Source organism: Taeniopygia guttata, chromosome 14 (assembly GCF_048771995.1).
Source record: "Taeniopygia guttata chromosome 14, bTaeGut7.mat, whole genome shotgun sequence".
Taxonomy (NCBI): domain Eukaryota; kingdom Metazoa; phylum Chordata; class Aves; order Passeriformes; family Estrildidae; genus Taeniopygia; species Taeniopygia guttata.
This window is the reverse complement of record NC_133039.1, coordinates 1,139,092-1,157,190: the sequence shown is the minus strand read 5'-3', so window position 1 is coordinate 1,157,190 and position 18,099 is coordinate 1,139,092. Positions and strand designations below refer to the sequence as shown.

Below are 18,099 nucleotides of genomic sequence, written 5' to 3'. Positions count from 1 at the left end.
TTGTGATATTCTGCCAAAACTGCCACCATGCCAGCATCTGTGGAGCCACAGAGCCCTGATGGTATGGGCCACCAAGTCAGAAATATGCTGCCAATTGCAAATATAAATAAAAGTTTTTAACTCTTATTATGAAAGTCCCATTGACATAACTAGAAGTTATTCAAGGAAAAAAACATGAGAGGAGTGTATCTGCTAATAAAGGGCTTCCAGGGCAATGGATGCTGGGGTTGGGGCACACTACCTATTCTGTGATTGTCCTTAGGAAGGAGCAGCACTCCTAGCAGGAGTGTCTATTTCAGGGACAGAAATGTGAGAAGAGCTGCTGCCCTCTTTCCACTGCTTAGGGGACAAGTGCTAAAGAACACACTCATCTCCACCCCAATTACCAGTGATTGGTGCTATCTTGGCCTCCTCCCCAGGGAAGCCCCAGCCAGGCAGACAGCAGTGCTGACCTATCTGGCCATTTTCACTGGAGTCACAGCTGCAGAAAAGCAGCAGGGAGTATTGTGGGTCTCTGGATCTGTTTTCTAGACAATTCCAGGACTTGAGTCCCAAAGGGCATGAATTCAGAGCCTTTCAGCAGGAGTACATTCAGTAACTCACTCACTCACCTGGGTAAAAGTCCACCCTGTTTGCTGACTAAGAACAGAAACTGTGTCGATGGAGTGCAGGTCCAGCTCTGTGATTTCCTGTTCAGTGAGTGCCAGAGCAATGTGGCCCAGGGAGATGATTTGGTAACTTCTCCAGTCTGGCAGCAAACCCCAGACCTTTAGATGAGAGTCATTAGTATCTGTTAGATTATTATGACTCTTCCTCTATATTCATCATTCTCAAATCTCTTGGTTCAAAAGTCCTAAAACCAGAATATTCCTCTGCACGCAAAAGGCAGAGCTGAGGTATTGTAAAGGTTTTTGACGTTCTATACCAATAATGATTGATTCATCTAAAAATGCTGCAATTTCTACAGTTTGGACTTGTTGATGAGTCAGAATAGGAACTGCTGGAAGTCTGGCTGTAGGAGCAAAACCACTAAGAACAATTAAAATGGGAATCTATGCCAAGAAAGCAGCACCTGCACTACCCAGGCTTCTACCCAGTTGCAATGGCTCCAGGGGACTGATTTTAAGTGCCTTTTGTGAACAGCCACCCTGACTCAGTCACTGACAAGGAAAGACAAAGTAGAGAATCAAGTAATACAGGCAAAGAACCAGTTCCTAAAGTTCTGATTTCTAGATTGTGTTCATACAACGTTAAAATTAAAAATAGTTCAAAAGTGCTTGTACAGATACAGTTAAATTTGTAAAGCTTTGTAAAAAACCCGAAGAAATAAGCAGGGGCTCTTCTAAACCAGCACCAATGTATTTAAACTGACAACTTCCCCTGCTTTTAACTTTGTTCATGATAAAGTGACAGTGATTGAAAAGCTGTTGCCGAGCAGCCCAAAGGAAATTTTGGTATCAGAAAAAGTTCTGCCTGAGTAAAGAATAATACAAGTCCATCAAGAACTGAATTTTCAGAGGCCAGAACTGTCAATTACATTTCCTTGACAATGGTAGAAGACTGTAGACAGTGGTCAGTATCTCCCCAGATGTAGCCAATTGCCTTACAGAAAAAGACACTGGATTTTGGCTGGAGGAAGTGACTTAAACAAGACAGGCACACATTTAAAAAAAAAAAAAGCTCGCTTTAAAGCTCTTGAGTACTTCAGCTACTCTGCTTTGTGTCAGTGAATACATGACAGGTTTCCAGTATAACATCATGCTGCTTACTCTACCTAGAAAATTAAAACTAAAAGCCCAGGGCTGGGCTACTATCTGAGTAAAAAATATTTATTCCATTTTTGGGATAGCAACAATTTAAGTTTTGTTCAAAAAGTTAAAAAGGACAAAGCTAGTGGGGACTTGCTGAAGAGCATCTCTGCAGTTGCTACTAAATAGTGTTTGCACCATCAGATAGACATGGAGCTGTACAATCTCCAGAAAATATAAAAGTAGAGCTCAGGAAGCTGGATCTATGAAATTAAGTACTCCTTACACAGAGCTGCAGGCTCTCTGCTGTGCACATCCAGCACAGAGCCAGCTCAGCTGCCAGGCTGCTTTTCCCAGCTATGACCCTCAGGTTAAGGATTTGTTTAAGAGATGCATTGCTGGACTTGTACCTCCCAGCTGAGCTTCCACCACACCTTTTATGTTGGTTTTACAATGTCATAAAGGGTCTAAGTCTGGGAAACTTCAATCTTTTCCAAAGCAAAAAGACAGTAAAAAGCATTAGCCCAATTTTAAAGCTTTTAATTCTCTAGCTTAAGAGATACATGAAACACATGCAGGCAAAAATGCCAAGTGTCTGTTTCCAGATCTAGGCCATAAACTACAGAATTTGAAATACTTCATAAATAGTATTATCTGACAGGGCTGGGTGAAATCTCAGGCAGAATGATATAAATAACACAACACATGAAACTGAAACACTCCTTTGTCCTCATTCACCTAGAACTACAGATCCATACGCTGTCAGTGCTGCAGAGCTGGGAGACCTTCCACTTACAAGTGAGCTAAGCCTCTTACTTTCATTAAGATACAATCTGATAACTAGACTTTTTGAATTAGTTTGGAACAATGAGTAGTTCAGGCTTAATGAAACCTCTAATCAAAGATGTTAATAACATAACAGCATCTATGCACATAATTTCAAAGAGCTTTGCCTGTCCTGTCTCATTTCTCATGCTTCATGCTCAGTGTAACACCACATTGCATTTTGAAATTAATATACAGGAAGTCAGTCTTTGTCTAGCAGAAATCTGTGCAAACACTCACAGACAGAATATACTGCCATTCGGTGCACTACAGATCTGAGAGTCTTTGAATATAGCCAGAAATGTGAGTGGATCAACCTTGTTAGCAATTTCCCTACAACTGATATCTCTCTGTAAGTACACCAACATACTGCACTGCTGTAAAGAATAGTAGCTTTCACTATGTCAGGGGAGCACTGTTTTTATTTTCTTCTAGGATTATATTTCTTCCCCTTTTCCTACCCACCTCTGTCCATGCTGACAGAGGTAAGCTGACTTGGGAAGAATACATATGCTGCAGTTGTCCTCCTGCAACAAGGCAGCAGAGACACAACTGCAGAGTCACCATCTGCTTTCAGAAATCTGTGCAGTGCCACTTCTCTTCAAGCACCTGCAGTTCTACTGTTTTAAAAGCTGAGCTTCATTGCTAAAAATGGCACAGTTTGCCTTATTTACCCCCAGTCCACGGTCAGCTCCACTACTGACTGCAGCTGCTGGTTTAAGGAGATGCTGCCCAGGCCCACGTTGCCCCTGCTTCTGTTCTCCTCCAGAGGTCACAGCCCTCAGGTCTCCAAGCCTCTTGCACTCTGTACTACTTGCAGCCAACTGCAACTTGTAGATGCTTCCCAACCTCATTCTGTCAGAATGATCTGATGGAACCTAAAAAGGACTTTTACATGTTGGATCATTTTGACAGAAGAGAATTACAGAATAACCATGCAGAGATGGAAGCAGAGAACAGATAACCTCCAGCAGATGCTGCTGACAGGAAGATGAAGCCAGGTTGGGGCAGTAGCTTCTTCACCTCTGAGTTTTCTGCAACCAGAACAATTTGTCTTACTGCACCCTAAGGCTTTTTCCTGCTGAACTAGAAGTATGTTTGAGAATTTGCCTGTTCCCTGGCAGTGCAGGCAACCACAAAGCAGCAAGAGGCCATCCCAGGGAGAAGTGCAATGGCAACAGCAGGGACTTCTCTGCCAGCCCACTGTGTCTCAGGCAGGGCTGCTCAGAGCTCTGTTGATGCCCCAGACCCAGGCAGAGTGCTGACCTGCCCCCAGCACAGTCCTCTGTCCAACTGTGCTCCTGGTAAAGACAAAATGTAGGTGGGAGTTTTCCTCCCTAAAATTTCCCACTGATGGATCTGTCCCTGTCTGTGAGAAGGTGGAAAAAGGAGCTTTATTCAGCCAATAACTGCCTTTCAGTCAGTTTGGGTTCACCCCACTGTAAGCTATATTTAGCATCCATGTAGACAGTTTAACATGCCAAGCTTAATTCTCAGCAGGGCAATCAACAGCCCCTAGTACTGCTTGCTGATTTTTCATTTATGAAAGGAAAGTGAGAAGCAAGCAGAAAAGTAATTCAAAAGTAAAACCACTTCACTTTTCCAGCTGCCAATAGCTCAGAACGACTTGCCTCTTGACTCTAAAGCAAGGGCAATAGTCTTCTATCACCACCTCACATTATTTTTCCAATAAGCCATAGATATCCTTGTGGCTGTAGTGACATTGACATAGCACAGTTATTTTAGAACTGCATAGTTCAATAACACCAAATCAAATTACAGATTTAATTTTCCTTCACAGACAGGACAGTTACCTGCTTGGCTTTTTCCTTCAAGGCAGTCAGCTGGGAGCTGTTAAAACCTGAGACACCCCCAAGAAGTTCCACATTTTTGTCAAAAGTCCCTGGATCCATGCATTTCAGTTCCTGAACTGACCAAAAGATATTTGCTTCTCCTAATTTAATGATTTCATTTGAAGAAGGAGCTCTGGTTCTCAGGCAATCTGAAAAAAGGTCAAATAGCAAGAGTTTTTATCAGAGACAACAAAATAAATCAAAGCAATATTGATATTTAAGAGAGCAACAGACTATGAAAATTTACTGCTGCTGATGTGATATTGTTAAATTAATTATTTTGTAATTGAAGAATTTAAAAATATTTATATTATTAATGTTCTGGATATAAAACTATCAGTATCTTGCAAGTTTCTTTCAAGTCTAATTCTCTAAAGGCGTCAAAACCCAGGCAAGGGCTTGTTCTGAGTTTAAGCCACCATTTGCTGGGAACCTTGATTCAACAGGAGTTGAATGTTTGGGATGACCCTGGTGGAAATTCACCCAAAAGAGCTTCAGCTGAATAAACATCACATTCAAACAGTGGATCCAACTCAACATGAACATAACAGACAGGAGAGGTCCTTGCACTCTGAAATGCCTGATAGAGATATATGTCTTGTAAGACTAGCCTGACATTTAAACAAGGTGAAGACAGAAGCTGGATGTGTCAGAGAAGCATGGTGCTTTTTCGTTATGTCAAGCCTGTTGTTAAAATGTCAGGATCTAGAGAGGGCTGTACACTTACCACAGGAATGTTTGGACAGACAAACTGCCTTTAAAAATCTTATTTACAATCAGGTTCCAGGCCTATGCGTTATCAAACCAGACAGTTTCCATAGTGTGTTTTAACAAATCCTAGTCTTTGTTGACATAATCTACCTCTATTGTTGATGGAAAGCAGAAATAAGAATCCTAATGTGGTTGTTTATTGCTCCCTCTCCTGTTACTAATTTAGAGAAACCTTATTAAATAATTATCTAGACTAAATAATCCCTACATGTCTTTGGATATGGTCATTACCAGTGAAAAGCATGAATTTCACAGATGTTGTGCCTCAGCTAATCTCCCCCAGATAAATAAATTAGAGCCAGGATGTACAAAGTAGATTTGTACTTTAAAAGGAGGCAGAGGAGGGATTTATTTGCATCAAAGGAAGCTGCAGTAGTGGGTAGAACACTGAAAAGATTGAATCTGTTGAGAAAATGAAAATGCTGCTCAGCTTCCACTGTACCAGCTGATCTTCTGCTCTCCCTTTACCTCCCTCTTGTGAAGCTGCATTGTTTTCCTTTCCCTTGCTGCAGAAGGTCAGCTTTTCTCATGTAAATACTGTTCATCCAGACACAGTGCAGGTCCCTTCCCCAGGTCATGAAAACCTAAGATTAGGTGTTCTTGAAAAAAAAACATTGATTTTATAATTTTTAACACACAAGATACACTGATGCAATTAAAGAGGGAAATACTAATTAGGTTTTGGACCTGGTGCCACTTTGCTGTTCCTTTTGCTATAGATTTAGTTTGATGAAAAACATATATATACACATTATAACATCTCAGGTTGAGAAACCTGAATTCTTTCTCCAGCACTGCCACTGCCCTCTGGTAGCATCTCAGACACACAGTTCCCTGGCTTTGCTTTTCATGTTCCATCTTGCCTTAAGCACCTTAAAACCTTTGCTTTTAATCTTGATATAGACATAGGTGCAAGAACTCTGTAACTGGTAATTGCTACTGTTATTAAAATTAGCTCACAACTGGTCTGTGAGAAATGCAAAATAGCATTGGTGGCATGAAAAACATCAACGTTATTCTGGAATAATTTTCATAATACCCATTTTTTTAGTGATTTACAAATCAGTAATTAAATTTCATTCCTTACTGAAACCACTGTGTGAGTTGTATGGAGCTGATGAGATTATGTTTGGGGCTGCAGAAGCATTTCCTTCAACAAACAATACTTCAACTGCTCATCTCCAAGATTCCCCCCAGTTGGGCTCGTGCACCCCAAGTGGAGACTGAGGAGCCTCCATGGCCTTGGAATCAAGTTCTCCTTTGACAAAGACCCTCAGCTTCACTGGCACTGGTCTTGCAATGCAGATGAGAGAGCTCTGCAACTGCACTGGACATGACCTGGGCTGATTGGAGAAGTCTTTGGGATTCATGTAGATCCAGAGGCTTAAAAAAAAAAAATCCACTTAGGGGACACAAGCATACTGAAATACCTGTTGCTGAACCTTCAGTCCTATGGCCTATGTCTAAAGAAATATGGCTTATGATCGGCTCATTTACTTGTTGAAGGAAGAGTGAATTTCATGCACACAGGTGAACGAACCCCCTGCTATTTCACCAGCTGAGTCATGCTTTTTTTAGAGCCTGATGATTGTGCAATGACTTCTCCGATCAAATGAGGTCATGTTTTGTTTCAGGCTATGAAAAACACAACTCTCAGAACTGCCTCCACCTCTCTCTGCCTATGAATACAGCACTGTAAGAGGCAAATTCATGCCCAGAGATACACAGCCATCATTCAGAGTTCCTGCTATACAAGCAGATGGATTTCCAGGGTGGCTCAGGGCTTGCTGAGAGCTTGAACCTCTATTCTGCTAGGCAGAGAACCAAGGGGGAGATTTTCAAAGGCCAAGGCAGACAAGATCAAACTCCTTGAATATCTTTGGGTCTAAATTCTCATTGGTGCTTTTCAAAAGCTTCCCCCACAGCAGGATTGTTTTCCATGGCATAGGATGGCACAGCTTACAAATTCTGCCTGGGTGAATTTCAGACAAGAGAAAGAATAGTTGTAATTATAATAACAGAATATAGTCAGAGTATCTATCTTTTATAAAGAAAATAATCCATTTGTCACCAGAGATTCTAATAGATTAGTTTGGTTGCTAATTAAAATATCTTTTAGATGATTACAAACTTTGTCCATTTGGACAGAAAAAACACAGTGCCACCACTGTCAGATTTAAGAATGGATCAGTCACCATATGCTCATGTCTGGCAAAGGATTAACTATATGCAATCTTTTGGCTCAATGGTAACTTGCCACCTTCACAGATTTTAATTCAAGGGGTTTAAATTAGATTACAAAGTAAAAAAAAAAAAAAAAAATTAAAAATAAACAAACCCCTCTAATTCAAATAATTCATCTTTTTCCTTTGTGCATTCAGAAGGATTCCAGGAAATGCTTAATTATGCAATCTTGTAATGAAAGTTTCAGCAATTAGTGCATTATACAACTCTGATGAGCAGCAGAATGAAGACTCTCACTGTTTTAGCCTGAAAGCCTATAAGTTTATAAACTCAATACTTCACTTTTATCATTCAGCTTCTCAGAAGGCATTTGATGACAAAGTGAGACAAAGTCTGTTTGAATTGCACCATCTCAGCCCCAAATGGCAGCACTTTGCAGAGGCCCCCCGTGCAATACTGACCAGCTCTGCTGAGAGACAGGCGGGTGCTGCCAGTGCTGCTGGAGACTGACTCGAACACAGCTGACAGAAGCTCTTCAGCTGAAGAAAGTGGTCCAATTGTCTTTGCTATTTGTAAAATGATATCTGGGAACTTCAAAAGGAAAGAAAGAATAAATAAGGCTTCTCTCCCTTTTAAAACAAATCAATTTGTGGAAAAAGACTTGTGCAGACCTTAGCAAAGCAGGGGTTAGTAGCAGTTCAGTCTCGTCCCATTGTGCAGATGTTTCAGAAAAGAGTAATTGGCTGCTACTGAAAGGTCATTGGCACACATTTGAGGGGGAAAAAATTAGGAACAAAGCAAATTTTGAGTGATTCTCCCTCCTGTATGCCCTCCCAGCTTCTGACACCTGAGCACTGGCTGATTGGTGTCTGTGCCCAGCCCTTCCTGGAGCAATGAGTGACACCATTTTAATTTGGGCTTCATTTCACTTGTCTTAAATTTGCCAGATAAGTATGTGAATTGAGGATAGGGACCCAATTAAATTATGAGAAATAACTTTGACCTGTTTGCCTTCTTTAGGCTTTTCTGACCTCTCTCCTCCATCCTGCTAGACACCTTCCTTTCCTTTGATGAGTCTTATTCTATCTGGTCAATTATAAGCACTATCTCCAGTGGAAAACCTGCTGACTCTGTTCACATATTTCTGCTGAAGAATGAATCCCTCAATTCAGTATAGTTTACTCCTATGCATAAAAACATTAAGATTATATTAACTAAAGAGGGCAAGGAAATTACAAAGTGCAATGCTAAGGCCATCAGATATTGTTACTTGCGTTATGCTGGCCCCAGGGCAAAGGGCCACATGAGTAAATGCTAATTTGATCAGTATGGCCCCATTAATAAAAGGATAAGAAACACAACTTTTATGGTTGGAAGGCAGAAGGATGGAGTAAAGAGCACTGCAAGGTGTAAAGTACTAAAAATTAGTCTGCATCACTATTAATGCCCCTTTTTTCCCTATGTGACAATTACAATTGTCATTGTACACATGCAAGTAATTGTTTATAGTAACATTACTCTCAAGAAGAAATCTCTTTGATGGAGTCAAGAATATGTGAAACATTAACACAGGATTCCTTGACAAAAGAATTATTTACCTAGTTCAGCATTCATGTTAGTTAATTTAGACTGCATTATGATATTCACAAATCCAAGTTCTAAAATATATGGTACAAATTTAAATTTTTAAATAAAAGCATACCTTTTCAGCAAGGATGTTTAATTCCTCTCTTGACAACATAACTATGAATGGTCCAACATCTAATGTTGTTTGTGCTGTCCAGTTGTTTGAGGAGCTGAAAAAATATTTTTAAAAATTATATTAATAAAGACCATTACAAAAAAATACTAAAACTTCAGTGTTTTTATGATACTTTTTCATACAGGGAACACAATTCTATGCTAATGTGATGATTCATTGTTATAAGCATCAGATTGCATTTTCTCATCTCTCTGGGCATAGGGCATTAGTGGAACTCACAATATAATCAGAAAAACCCTTCAAATATGGTGGTGATGGAGCTCTCCCTCAATAGTCAAGTGTTCTTAGTATTACAGTGTTTGAACAAGGAGAAATAATTCTTTGAAAGAAATTTTACCATTTTCTGTCAGTTCATATTGCAATAGCAGTCTGCAAAATGGTTATCAAAAGAGAAGTAGAAACATCATCTAAATCTGACAAATGTCAGTCAACCCATTTGGTGGGTGAATTAATAAAGCACTTAGACACGTTATTTTCAGCCTGACAGAACCTATAGAAGAGTGTAGTAACAAATATGTTACTAGCTCATTTTCCCACAAACAATTTTATTAGCTTTGTTGCTCAACTATCAGGATGTTTAAATATCTTCAAAATTAAACTATAAAAAATAATGTAAAATCTTATTTAGCACAGTGAGCATGATTCAATAAAACTGATTTGTATCAAGATCAATGCAGGGATGGGATCTGCTGGAACATACAGCTATCCTATCACAGAAAAAAGCTGACTAGCTGGAAGCTGAACAGCATCTAAAGTGATCAGGTGGATCAAGTGACTGACTTTGGGGTGAAGGAGTGGTTAGAAACTGTGCAACCAGTCTCCCTTTTCAAATGCAAGACACTTCCAAGGGACAATGTAAACAGAAACAGTATATTCTTGCCAGATAGAGGATGGCTTTGTTCTTTGCATGACTGATACCAGTGAGGTTCCATTCGCCCTCCAAATCTGAGTCCTTAGTGACACACAACACACTGCCCACTCTGCTGCTGGAGATACTCGGACTTTACATCCCTCTGCTTCTTCTCTGCTGTCTCCTACTACCACAGGTGCTTGCAGATTTCTTTACTTGTCTTCTCACACCAGAACACCAAGTACCCCACTTACATTTTCCCATTCTTTGCGTTCCTGCACCATTCTCTGCTTGTAACCCCCTTCTCTTTCCAGGCCAATGAGTCTATTTGCCTGTCCCCCCCTAAACACTACACTTTCTCTCCTTTTCCTCTGGCACTTAAGTCATGCAGGGTGTCCTTGGGGTTGTATTTTGTTCGACAGTTATCACATTACACACAAGAACAGAAATGTCATTCTAGTGGACAAGACTCTGAACTTGGGCAGTGACAGAAGCTGCTTTGTGCTGGTTTCACTGCAGTTCATCTGGACAAAGCAAATGCTTGGTGTTTGCATGGCCTAAGCAGCATCATGACCACGGTGGTGTATCCAATACCTTACCCATATAACTGATGGAGTTTGTATTTAATTTCAGTCTTCTGCTCGTGGCTGAGCTTTTGGCAAAGTTTGAATTGATGTAGGGCTGCTGCCATTGCCTTCAGGGACATTCTGCCATGTAGAAAGGCTGGAGGTAAGTGGCAGATTAGATTTCCAAGAAGGTCAACATCATATTCATCAGCAACGGAGCTGTTCTGAAACAAGAAGCATTTACCTTGTTGGCAGACCTAACCTGGGCTCTTGCCCTGTACCACTTAGCTGCATCACAACTCATTTAAGCTATAAGGAACAAAGACACAACAGTTTGCACTGGCAACTTAATCTACATTTTCTGCTGAGACTACTTTATGTTTTTTGGTTTACCAATCCAGCTGGTGATATTTCATAAGAACTTCTCAGAGCTTTCAGTATTCTTTATTCCATACTGAATCACACATAAAGAATGTGACCACCCAGCACCTGCAGAGCTGGTGCAGTTCTGTCTGGCAGCACAGCCCTCATGTGGCCCCTTGCAGCAGAGGGGCCCCAAGCTCTGCCTGTTGGAAGGTTGAGCTCTAAGGGGTTTCTCAAGCAGCTGCCAAAACATTGGGGATTATACAGCTGGTGCTGTGTGTAAGGACAGGAATAGCCACAGCTACATCAAAGAACTAGTTTCCCCTAAAAATTGGTGAGTGCTGCAGCTCCCAGACAGCAGAACTCACAAAACCTTCCTGGTACCACCACCTCTCCTGTGGAGCTCCCTGTGCCACAACAGCTCTGCTTGGACTGGCACTGCTTGGACCCAGGGGAACAGCTCTAGGTGCAAACTGGTCAGCTCCAGGCTGTCCTGGCCAGCAAGGACATTTCATGAGAACACTTTCTAACACGCATGGAGTCAAGGAAAATTGCTAAGCAAGTTATAAAAAGGTTTCCTTAAAGAGCAAACAATAAAATTGAAACAGTACATAAATCCCCCCCAAAAATATAGATGGATGGGTGAAAAATTCATGTGGTGACTCTCTCCTCCTCCATGGTGTCTCTTCCTCTGCTGACCCCTCTCAGCCATACCCACCAAGCACTCCTGTACTTTTTGCAGGACAACATCCCTTTTATGAAGGCTTGGGTTCAGAAGGTCCATCCCAATCTTCCCCACACGTTCAAGGAAAGGGACACACAAAGGGCCTGTAACATACTCCAGGTACTCAGAACTGCAGAAAGAATGCAGAAGGTCTCAGAATGTAAACCTGACCTTCCTAAACCCACAACCATACCCATGAAATCTGTGATGACAGAAATATTTAGAGACAAGGCTGGACTTGAAAAATCATAAACCAGACAGGCCAAAAAAATTGCAATTAACCCTTGCCTTACTTCAATATCCATCTTCTTCCAGTCCATCAGGACATGAACTGAACTTCAAAAAATGGCTAAGAATTATAAATAGCTGCAAGTGTATGAAAGGGCTCTGAGATGCTTTAACACCATATGGAACAACAGTTTACAGCTCAGAAGTTTTTCGCTTTCTCGTTTTGTTAGGAATAATTCTCTGATGAATGAAAATGTGGTGCATGGCCTGAGGACCACAAGTAGTTTTAGAGTAGGTTACCTTTTTATCAAAATCCAAAAATCCTGCCAAATTAAAAAAAAAAAAAAAATGTTCTTCTCCACACAGAGTGGCAGATAACCTTTGCAAATAAAGCCACAGCCCACATCTGCACAGGCCCAGCCTTGACAGGGTCTGTGGGCACCAGAAACTTCTGATGGCCCTGAACAGCCAACGTGCAACTGTTGCCAAATAACTGAGTGCTGCAGTTTGTAGGAAGCCTTGCATTAAAGTCTTTCTATTATTATTTTATAGTTGTTAAGTAGAACAGAACCTTCTCAAATGGAATACTTTTCTTACTTTGTTCAATTAATAAATATTCCACAAAAAGAAGGGTTCTCAGTCCCTTTTATCCCCTTAGGCACATAGAAAGAAAGAAAGGCCAGAAGAGACAGAAAGAGAAAGTGAGAGAGACAAAGAAAGAAAGGAAGGAAGGAATTAACAAATTTTACAGTTCAGGAGTTCTCATCCATACACAAGTTATTTTTTCCTAAGGAAAAAAGCTGTCACTGAGAAGTTTTGCTAACTTACACAAATGTCTTGAAACACACTGGAATGCTTCCAACCATTCAAGCAATATGCTTCTGCAGTATCCAGTGGTTTTGTCTTATATATCCACTCTCATAAAAACCCCTAAACAAATAAGCAAACCTAAACCAAATAAGCCTACCTATGGGGGAAAAAAAAATCCACCATTGTGACAAAAATGTAGTAAAAGACACAAAGTATTACCAACATTCACTTGATACAGATTTTTGCCTACAGTCAGTGACCACTTTTGATAAATTACCATTTATTTGAATCATCAGTTTTCTTAGGACTGAAGAGATTATTTGAAAAGTGCTCAGAAGTTAAGATGGACTAAGATGTAACTTACGGAAGTGCCAGTAAGAGGAAGGGAGGAATGGATGCATTGGAGACTTTCCAAAATTTCCAAGCCAAACAATTAACCTAAAGGCAAAAAATTTAGGATCTTAAACCTCTAGCAGTTTTGAAGAAGAATAAAAAATATGACTTGTTTATTGTAGCATATATATAAATTAGCATATATAAGACTGTGCATATTATCTTCAGAGAGCATTTTTATTTGGCTTTTTTAGTTTTCTTTTTGCAGACATCAGAGATGAAACATTATATATTTGGGAACGTGAGAATATTTGTATGTTTCTGAAACTTCTATGTATTTCCAAACAGATTACTCATGAATTAACAATTCAGAAGGGCTGTAGGAATTTCTTGCAATTTGTAAGTGACAAATGAAATTGTCAAAATGAAGTATGATAACAGACAAATTCACACATAAAAGATTTAAATAAAATATGCTAACAGACAAGTTGAGACATACAGGATTCAGAAAAAAAATCCCAAAAAATCCAAAGACAAAATAGAATGAACCAAATTTTAATCTACCTAATTTGGATATTGGGTAGTATGTTTATGTACATAAATTATTTTTTGTTTGTTTACCTGATATGGAGAAAGCAGATGAAGATTCATTTCAAAGAATTTAAAATTATTTAAAAATATGTCTGTGTCCATACTTTCAAAGAGTTGACAAGTTACTCCTTTCACAAGCTGTCCTGTACTGATAGGAAAGGCAAATTTCAATCTTATGAATATTTAAGCAGGATCTAGTCCTTACTCTCCACAACCCCATCCTAACACACAGTTTCTTCACCTCTCCCATTTTCTGCAATTAAAAGGCTCTTGAGAGTAAATATGCAAACAAATTGAAAAATATCAACTTAAAACACCCAAACCTCTGCAATGCTTTGATCCTCACTTTGGTTTTGAACACCATTTTTAATAAGGAAGCTGAATTATCCTGTGGTATCCAGGCATGAATAAACATAAGGTAATACATAAAAATCACATATTGTTTACCTCAAAGTCACTGTCATCACAAAACTAGTCTTAAACCCCATTTCAAAAGAGATACAGTTCATACCTTACAAGGTCAACAGGATAGTTTTCCTTGGACAGTAATTCATACAGATACAAAGCCTGAAAATAAACACATCATAATTAAAGGTAACTTTAGTTAATCCAGTTGTAAGAGATATAAACTACTGCAAAGCTTTTGTACTCTAAGCTCTCTCATGTACCCTAAAGGTACTTATATGGTCCAGCTTCAGCAACCAAAAGGTTTGGCACCCAGTTTAGATGAATTTTTTCTTCACAAGACAAACCATCACTGACTGGTATTATGGAATGATGTTAAAGCTGCACACATCCCACAGCCACTAAAAAACTTAGGGCTGAAGGGAGCTCTGGAGATCATCTGATGCAACCTTTCATCTCTCTAGACACGACAAGCAAATGTCTAATATGCAGTACTGGAAAGAGAAAATGTACATGGCAGAAACCTGGGGGCTTCGATTCAGCATATTAATGCTTCCTCTTCCATAGCATTGTCTCATAGTGCTGCTTGGGCTCTAAATGCCCTTTGGTGTTTATGTTGAGATTTAACTGGGGCAGTTCCTTCCTTTTACCTGTATTCCATGAACACAAACACATTACACCACTTTTCCAATTCTCCCATCACACTAAATTGCAGTGGAATGGGAACTGCATAACAATTTTTACCTGGCTGCTTCTTAGTTCTTTTTCTTTCAGCATTGAAGAATTATATCCACTTTGCTTCCATAAACCAGAAAGAGAGACTTCTTTAAAGAAAGCTCCTTGTATATCTTTGACTGATGAAGAAAAATCTCCAGATGCAGCAATCTAAAAAGAGAAACACAGAAATACATGGCATTTCTGAACTGATGCTTAGATTTACAGGATTTGCCCTTCTTTCTATTCTGTGTAATATTTCTCTTAAGAGGATAAAGGAAAAACACAACAGGATTAAAAACTCAATGAAATAAGCAAGAGAGAGCCTTCAAAATACCCTTGGTGTTCAGAAAAAAAGCAGTAGAACCATTAACCATTGAGCTAAAGGACATATCTTGGTTTAATTCATGCTCTACAGTTCTGGTTATGGCGCTCTTGTGCAGAGAGAACCTGCCACAAGCTGGAGTTAATAATCACCTTCCTGAGAATGCCCTGCTGCTGTGCAGGAGATAAGTCAGACAAGTACTGGGATGTTGTGCCTCGAATGATCTGAGCCAGCTCCCTGGGGCTCATGCTGTGCAGTGACCGGGTGCCAATTCCTGTCACCAAGGCGCCCATTTGGCTCACATTGTAAAATGATAAAACCTGCAGGGAGAACAGCACAAGCAAACAGGAAGTTTTATTGAGACCAGCAGATGTATTTAAAAGCAAAAGTCAATAAATAAAGCAAAACTATTCTTCTTAAATACTTAATGCATTTCTTGCCTGGGAATGCATTTTCTGCGTCTGTTCATGAAACAAATGCCTGAAGTTTCTCAGAAGTTCCTTTTTCTGAAACTTAAACCAGGACCTGATTCCTTGCATTACAGTATACTTGAATATACAGCCTCAGATCTCTGACCATGCAAATTCTGTTTAGGGCAGTGACACAGATAAAATAATATACACAACTGCCAAATCCAAATACTCATTCTCCCTGTTACTCGAGAATTACTTTGGGATGTATAGTCTTGGATGCTTTTATTTGATTTAAACATATTTTCCAGGCCACTAACTAAATTGAATTCTTATATTAAACTTTTCAAAAGCTACAGTCATTGTTGAGAAGAAGCCATTTCACTTTTAAAAACAGAAGGTAGGAAAGCTGTTCTCAGAGGTACCTTTTCATAAGAGAGATATTTACTGGATAAAATCATAACTTGGCTCTTTGCCCACCCAGAGACTTGGTTTAATGTTGCAACAGCATTATGCACTGCTTCAGGTGACAGAGATTCCAGCTGACTTGAAGTTAATCCAACCACAGCATCTGACAGAGATCCAAGGGTATCATTCAATGTCTGGTTTTGCATGGCAATGTTCAGGAGCTGAGATTTGAGCTAAATCAAACAAAAAGAGCAGATCACAAATAAAAATCTGCCAATAACCAATTTCCATTACCACCCAAAACATTAACTGGAATCTCTGGAATAGGCATTGGCAAATATTCACACACTTCATAAAATTTCAAAAAGAGAACCACAGTTGTGAAAGGTATATGGAACAGGAATATGAAACAGAATGAGAAAAGAATAAGCACCCAAAATGAGTTTCTATTCTTTGCATTCTCAAGAACTATTTTCTCTTATTTCTTATGTCCAAATATTTTTTCACTAATTTCTTTCCTTATTTAATAAGATCTTTCCTCCTCTGTTTACAGGATTATGTTAGGCAAGAAGAACAAGTGTTGTACATACCTCATGAACCTCGGCCTGGAAACCTCTCAGCTGATTGCATTTAATCATTTGATGAAGTAGAGCCCGGGCCACAGCTGCATCCATCTGTTCCAGGTCATCATAAAAACAAACCAACAAACCCAGCCTATAAAGCAGAAATACATTAGCTCCCTTCTGACATAAAAGGTGTCACTGTTGGGAAATGGAAACACAGCTCGGTACCCTCTCCTTGTGATCACAGCTTGAGCCATTTCTGTTTGTCCTGAGTGCCTGAACCTGCAGTCCTTAAAACTCAGCCTGTAACAGGGGTATGAGAACATGCAGCAGCCTTTGTATTCAGCTGAAGCCTGCCTGGATTGCTTGTGCTTGAGAATTTACCTGTCCTGGTTCCATTTGTTCATGGCTGGATTGGCCCAGTTAATGACTCCACTTCCCTGACAGAACAATCTTGAAAATGATGGAGGGCTATTACTAAGTCTCTAGAAGTGGCTTGCTGAGTTCTTATCTGGTTTGATTGGATGTTTTGAACTGCAAGTCCTGCTTGGATTCCACATCTAACACAACCCATTTGTGTTTCAGAGCAGCAGCTGGGGCATGACATGGCCTCTTTATCATTTTAGGAATAAACAAAGCCTTCTGTATTTCACATCAAACACAGGACTGGCTGATGGATGGAGACCTGTCCAGTTCAACACTGGTCAGGAGAAAGCACACTGAGGCTTACTGCCCACTTGTGCCAGCACAGCAGTCTGCAAGGCAGGGTTTTGAACTGAGGTTTCTTTCACAGTTCTCATGCTGTAATATTTAAGTTAACATTTCCACTGACCTCTGTAAAGTGCAACCACAGCCATAGTTTTTGGAGAGGAGGAGTCACACCACCATGGGGAAATGCTTTTTGTAGGTGTCCTTCTAGCTTAGATCTTGTGCTTATTTACTGCCTTAACCTGCAGCCCTGCAAAGAAAGAGCTCTGAATTGTGCATCACTATGTCTGGATTTTGAACTTGATAGTGATGGGGATGAACTGGTTTGTAGGAAGCCTGAGTCAATTCCCTGTCCCTGTAAAGTCAGGCTTTGCTTTTACAATTCACACAGAACAAGAACCTCAAAGGTATGTCCAAAACCCAGCTTTCCTGCTACAGTCCCTGGCTTTTCGCAGTTCAGTGAGACAGGCACAGGCAGAGTCTGGGAAGTAATGTCCAGATGTGAATCAAATGATCAGTGGACAATGCTGCAGCACTACCACAAACTCAGTCAAATTCTGCAGCACAGAAAGGCTTTTAGTTCCTCCAGTCCCTCAACAACAACCTGCCAGCGATATAACAAAACACTGCTTCAGCAGCACATCTGAATTCATGGGAGATCATCAAACCAACATACAAATCAAAGAAACATCTATAAGAGCATTTTTATAACAAATAATTACATTCTGATGCATTATTGCATAGCCACCAAAAGCTCTTAATCTCCTTTGGGATTAGCAGAAATGAATAACACTACTTCTTAAAAGTAAAAGTGCATTTAAATCAACAGTATGGTTAAAATGAGCAACATAAACTAAGTGTGTCGTAAAAATGGAATATATTAAGGATTATGGAGCATGACATTTTTCTCATCTGTGAGAATGTGGCAGCTCTTGTGAGTGACAAAATAATTTTTAAG

At 39.9% G+C, this 18,099-nt stretch overlaps 1 protein-coding gene across 1 annotated transcript in view; it reads right to left on the bottom strand.

Moving 5' to 3' along the window:
- OTOA (otoancorin) overlaps positions 1-18,099 on the bottom strand; it is a 37,553-nt gene that overhangs the window by 6,790 nt on the left and 12,664 nt on the right. Inside the window, exons 11-23 of the mRNA XM_030284620.4 lie at positions 16,461-16,584; positions 15,888-16,103; positions 15,205-15,372; positions 14,758-14,898; positions 14,120-14,175; positions 13,639-13,756; positions 13,049-13,122; positions 11,641-11,776; positions 10,593-10,783; positions 9,084-9,177; positions 7,843-7,972; positions 4,388-4,575; positions 612-767 (exon numbers count right to left, since the gene is read on the bottom strand). Coding sequence (XP_030140480.4) covers positions 612-767; positions 4,388-4,575; positions 7,843-7,972; positions 9,084-9,177; positions 10,593-10,783; positions 11,641-11,776; positions 13,049-13,122; positions 13,639-13,756; positions 14,120-14,175; positions 14,758-14,898; positions 15,205-15,372; positions 15,888-16,103; positions 16,461-16,584 — 1,792 coding nt within the window. The remainder of the gene's footprint in view (positions 1-611; positions 768-4,387; positions 4,576-7,842; positions 7,973-9,083; positions 9,178-10,592; positions 10,784-11,640; positions 11,777-13,048; positions 13,123-13,638; positions 13,757-14,119; positions 14,176-14,757; positions 14,899-15,204; positions 15,373-15,887; positions 16,104-16,460; positions 16,585-18,099) is intronic.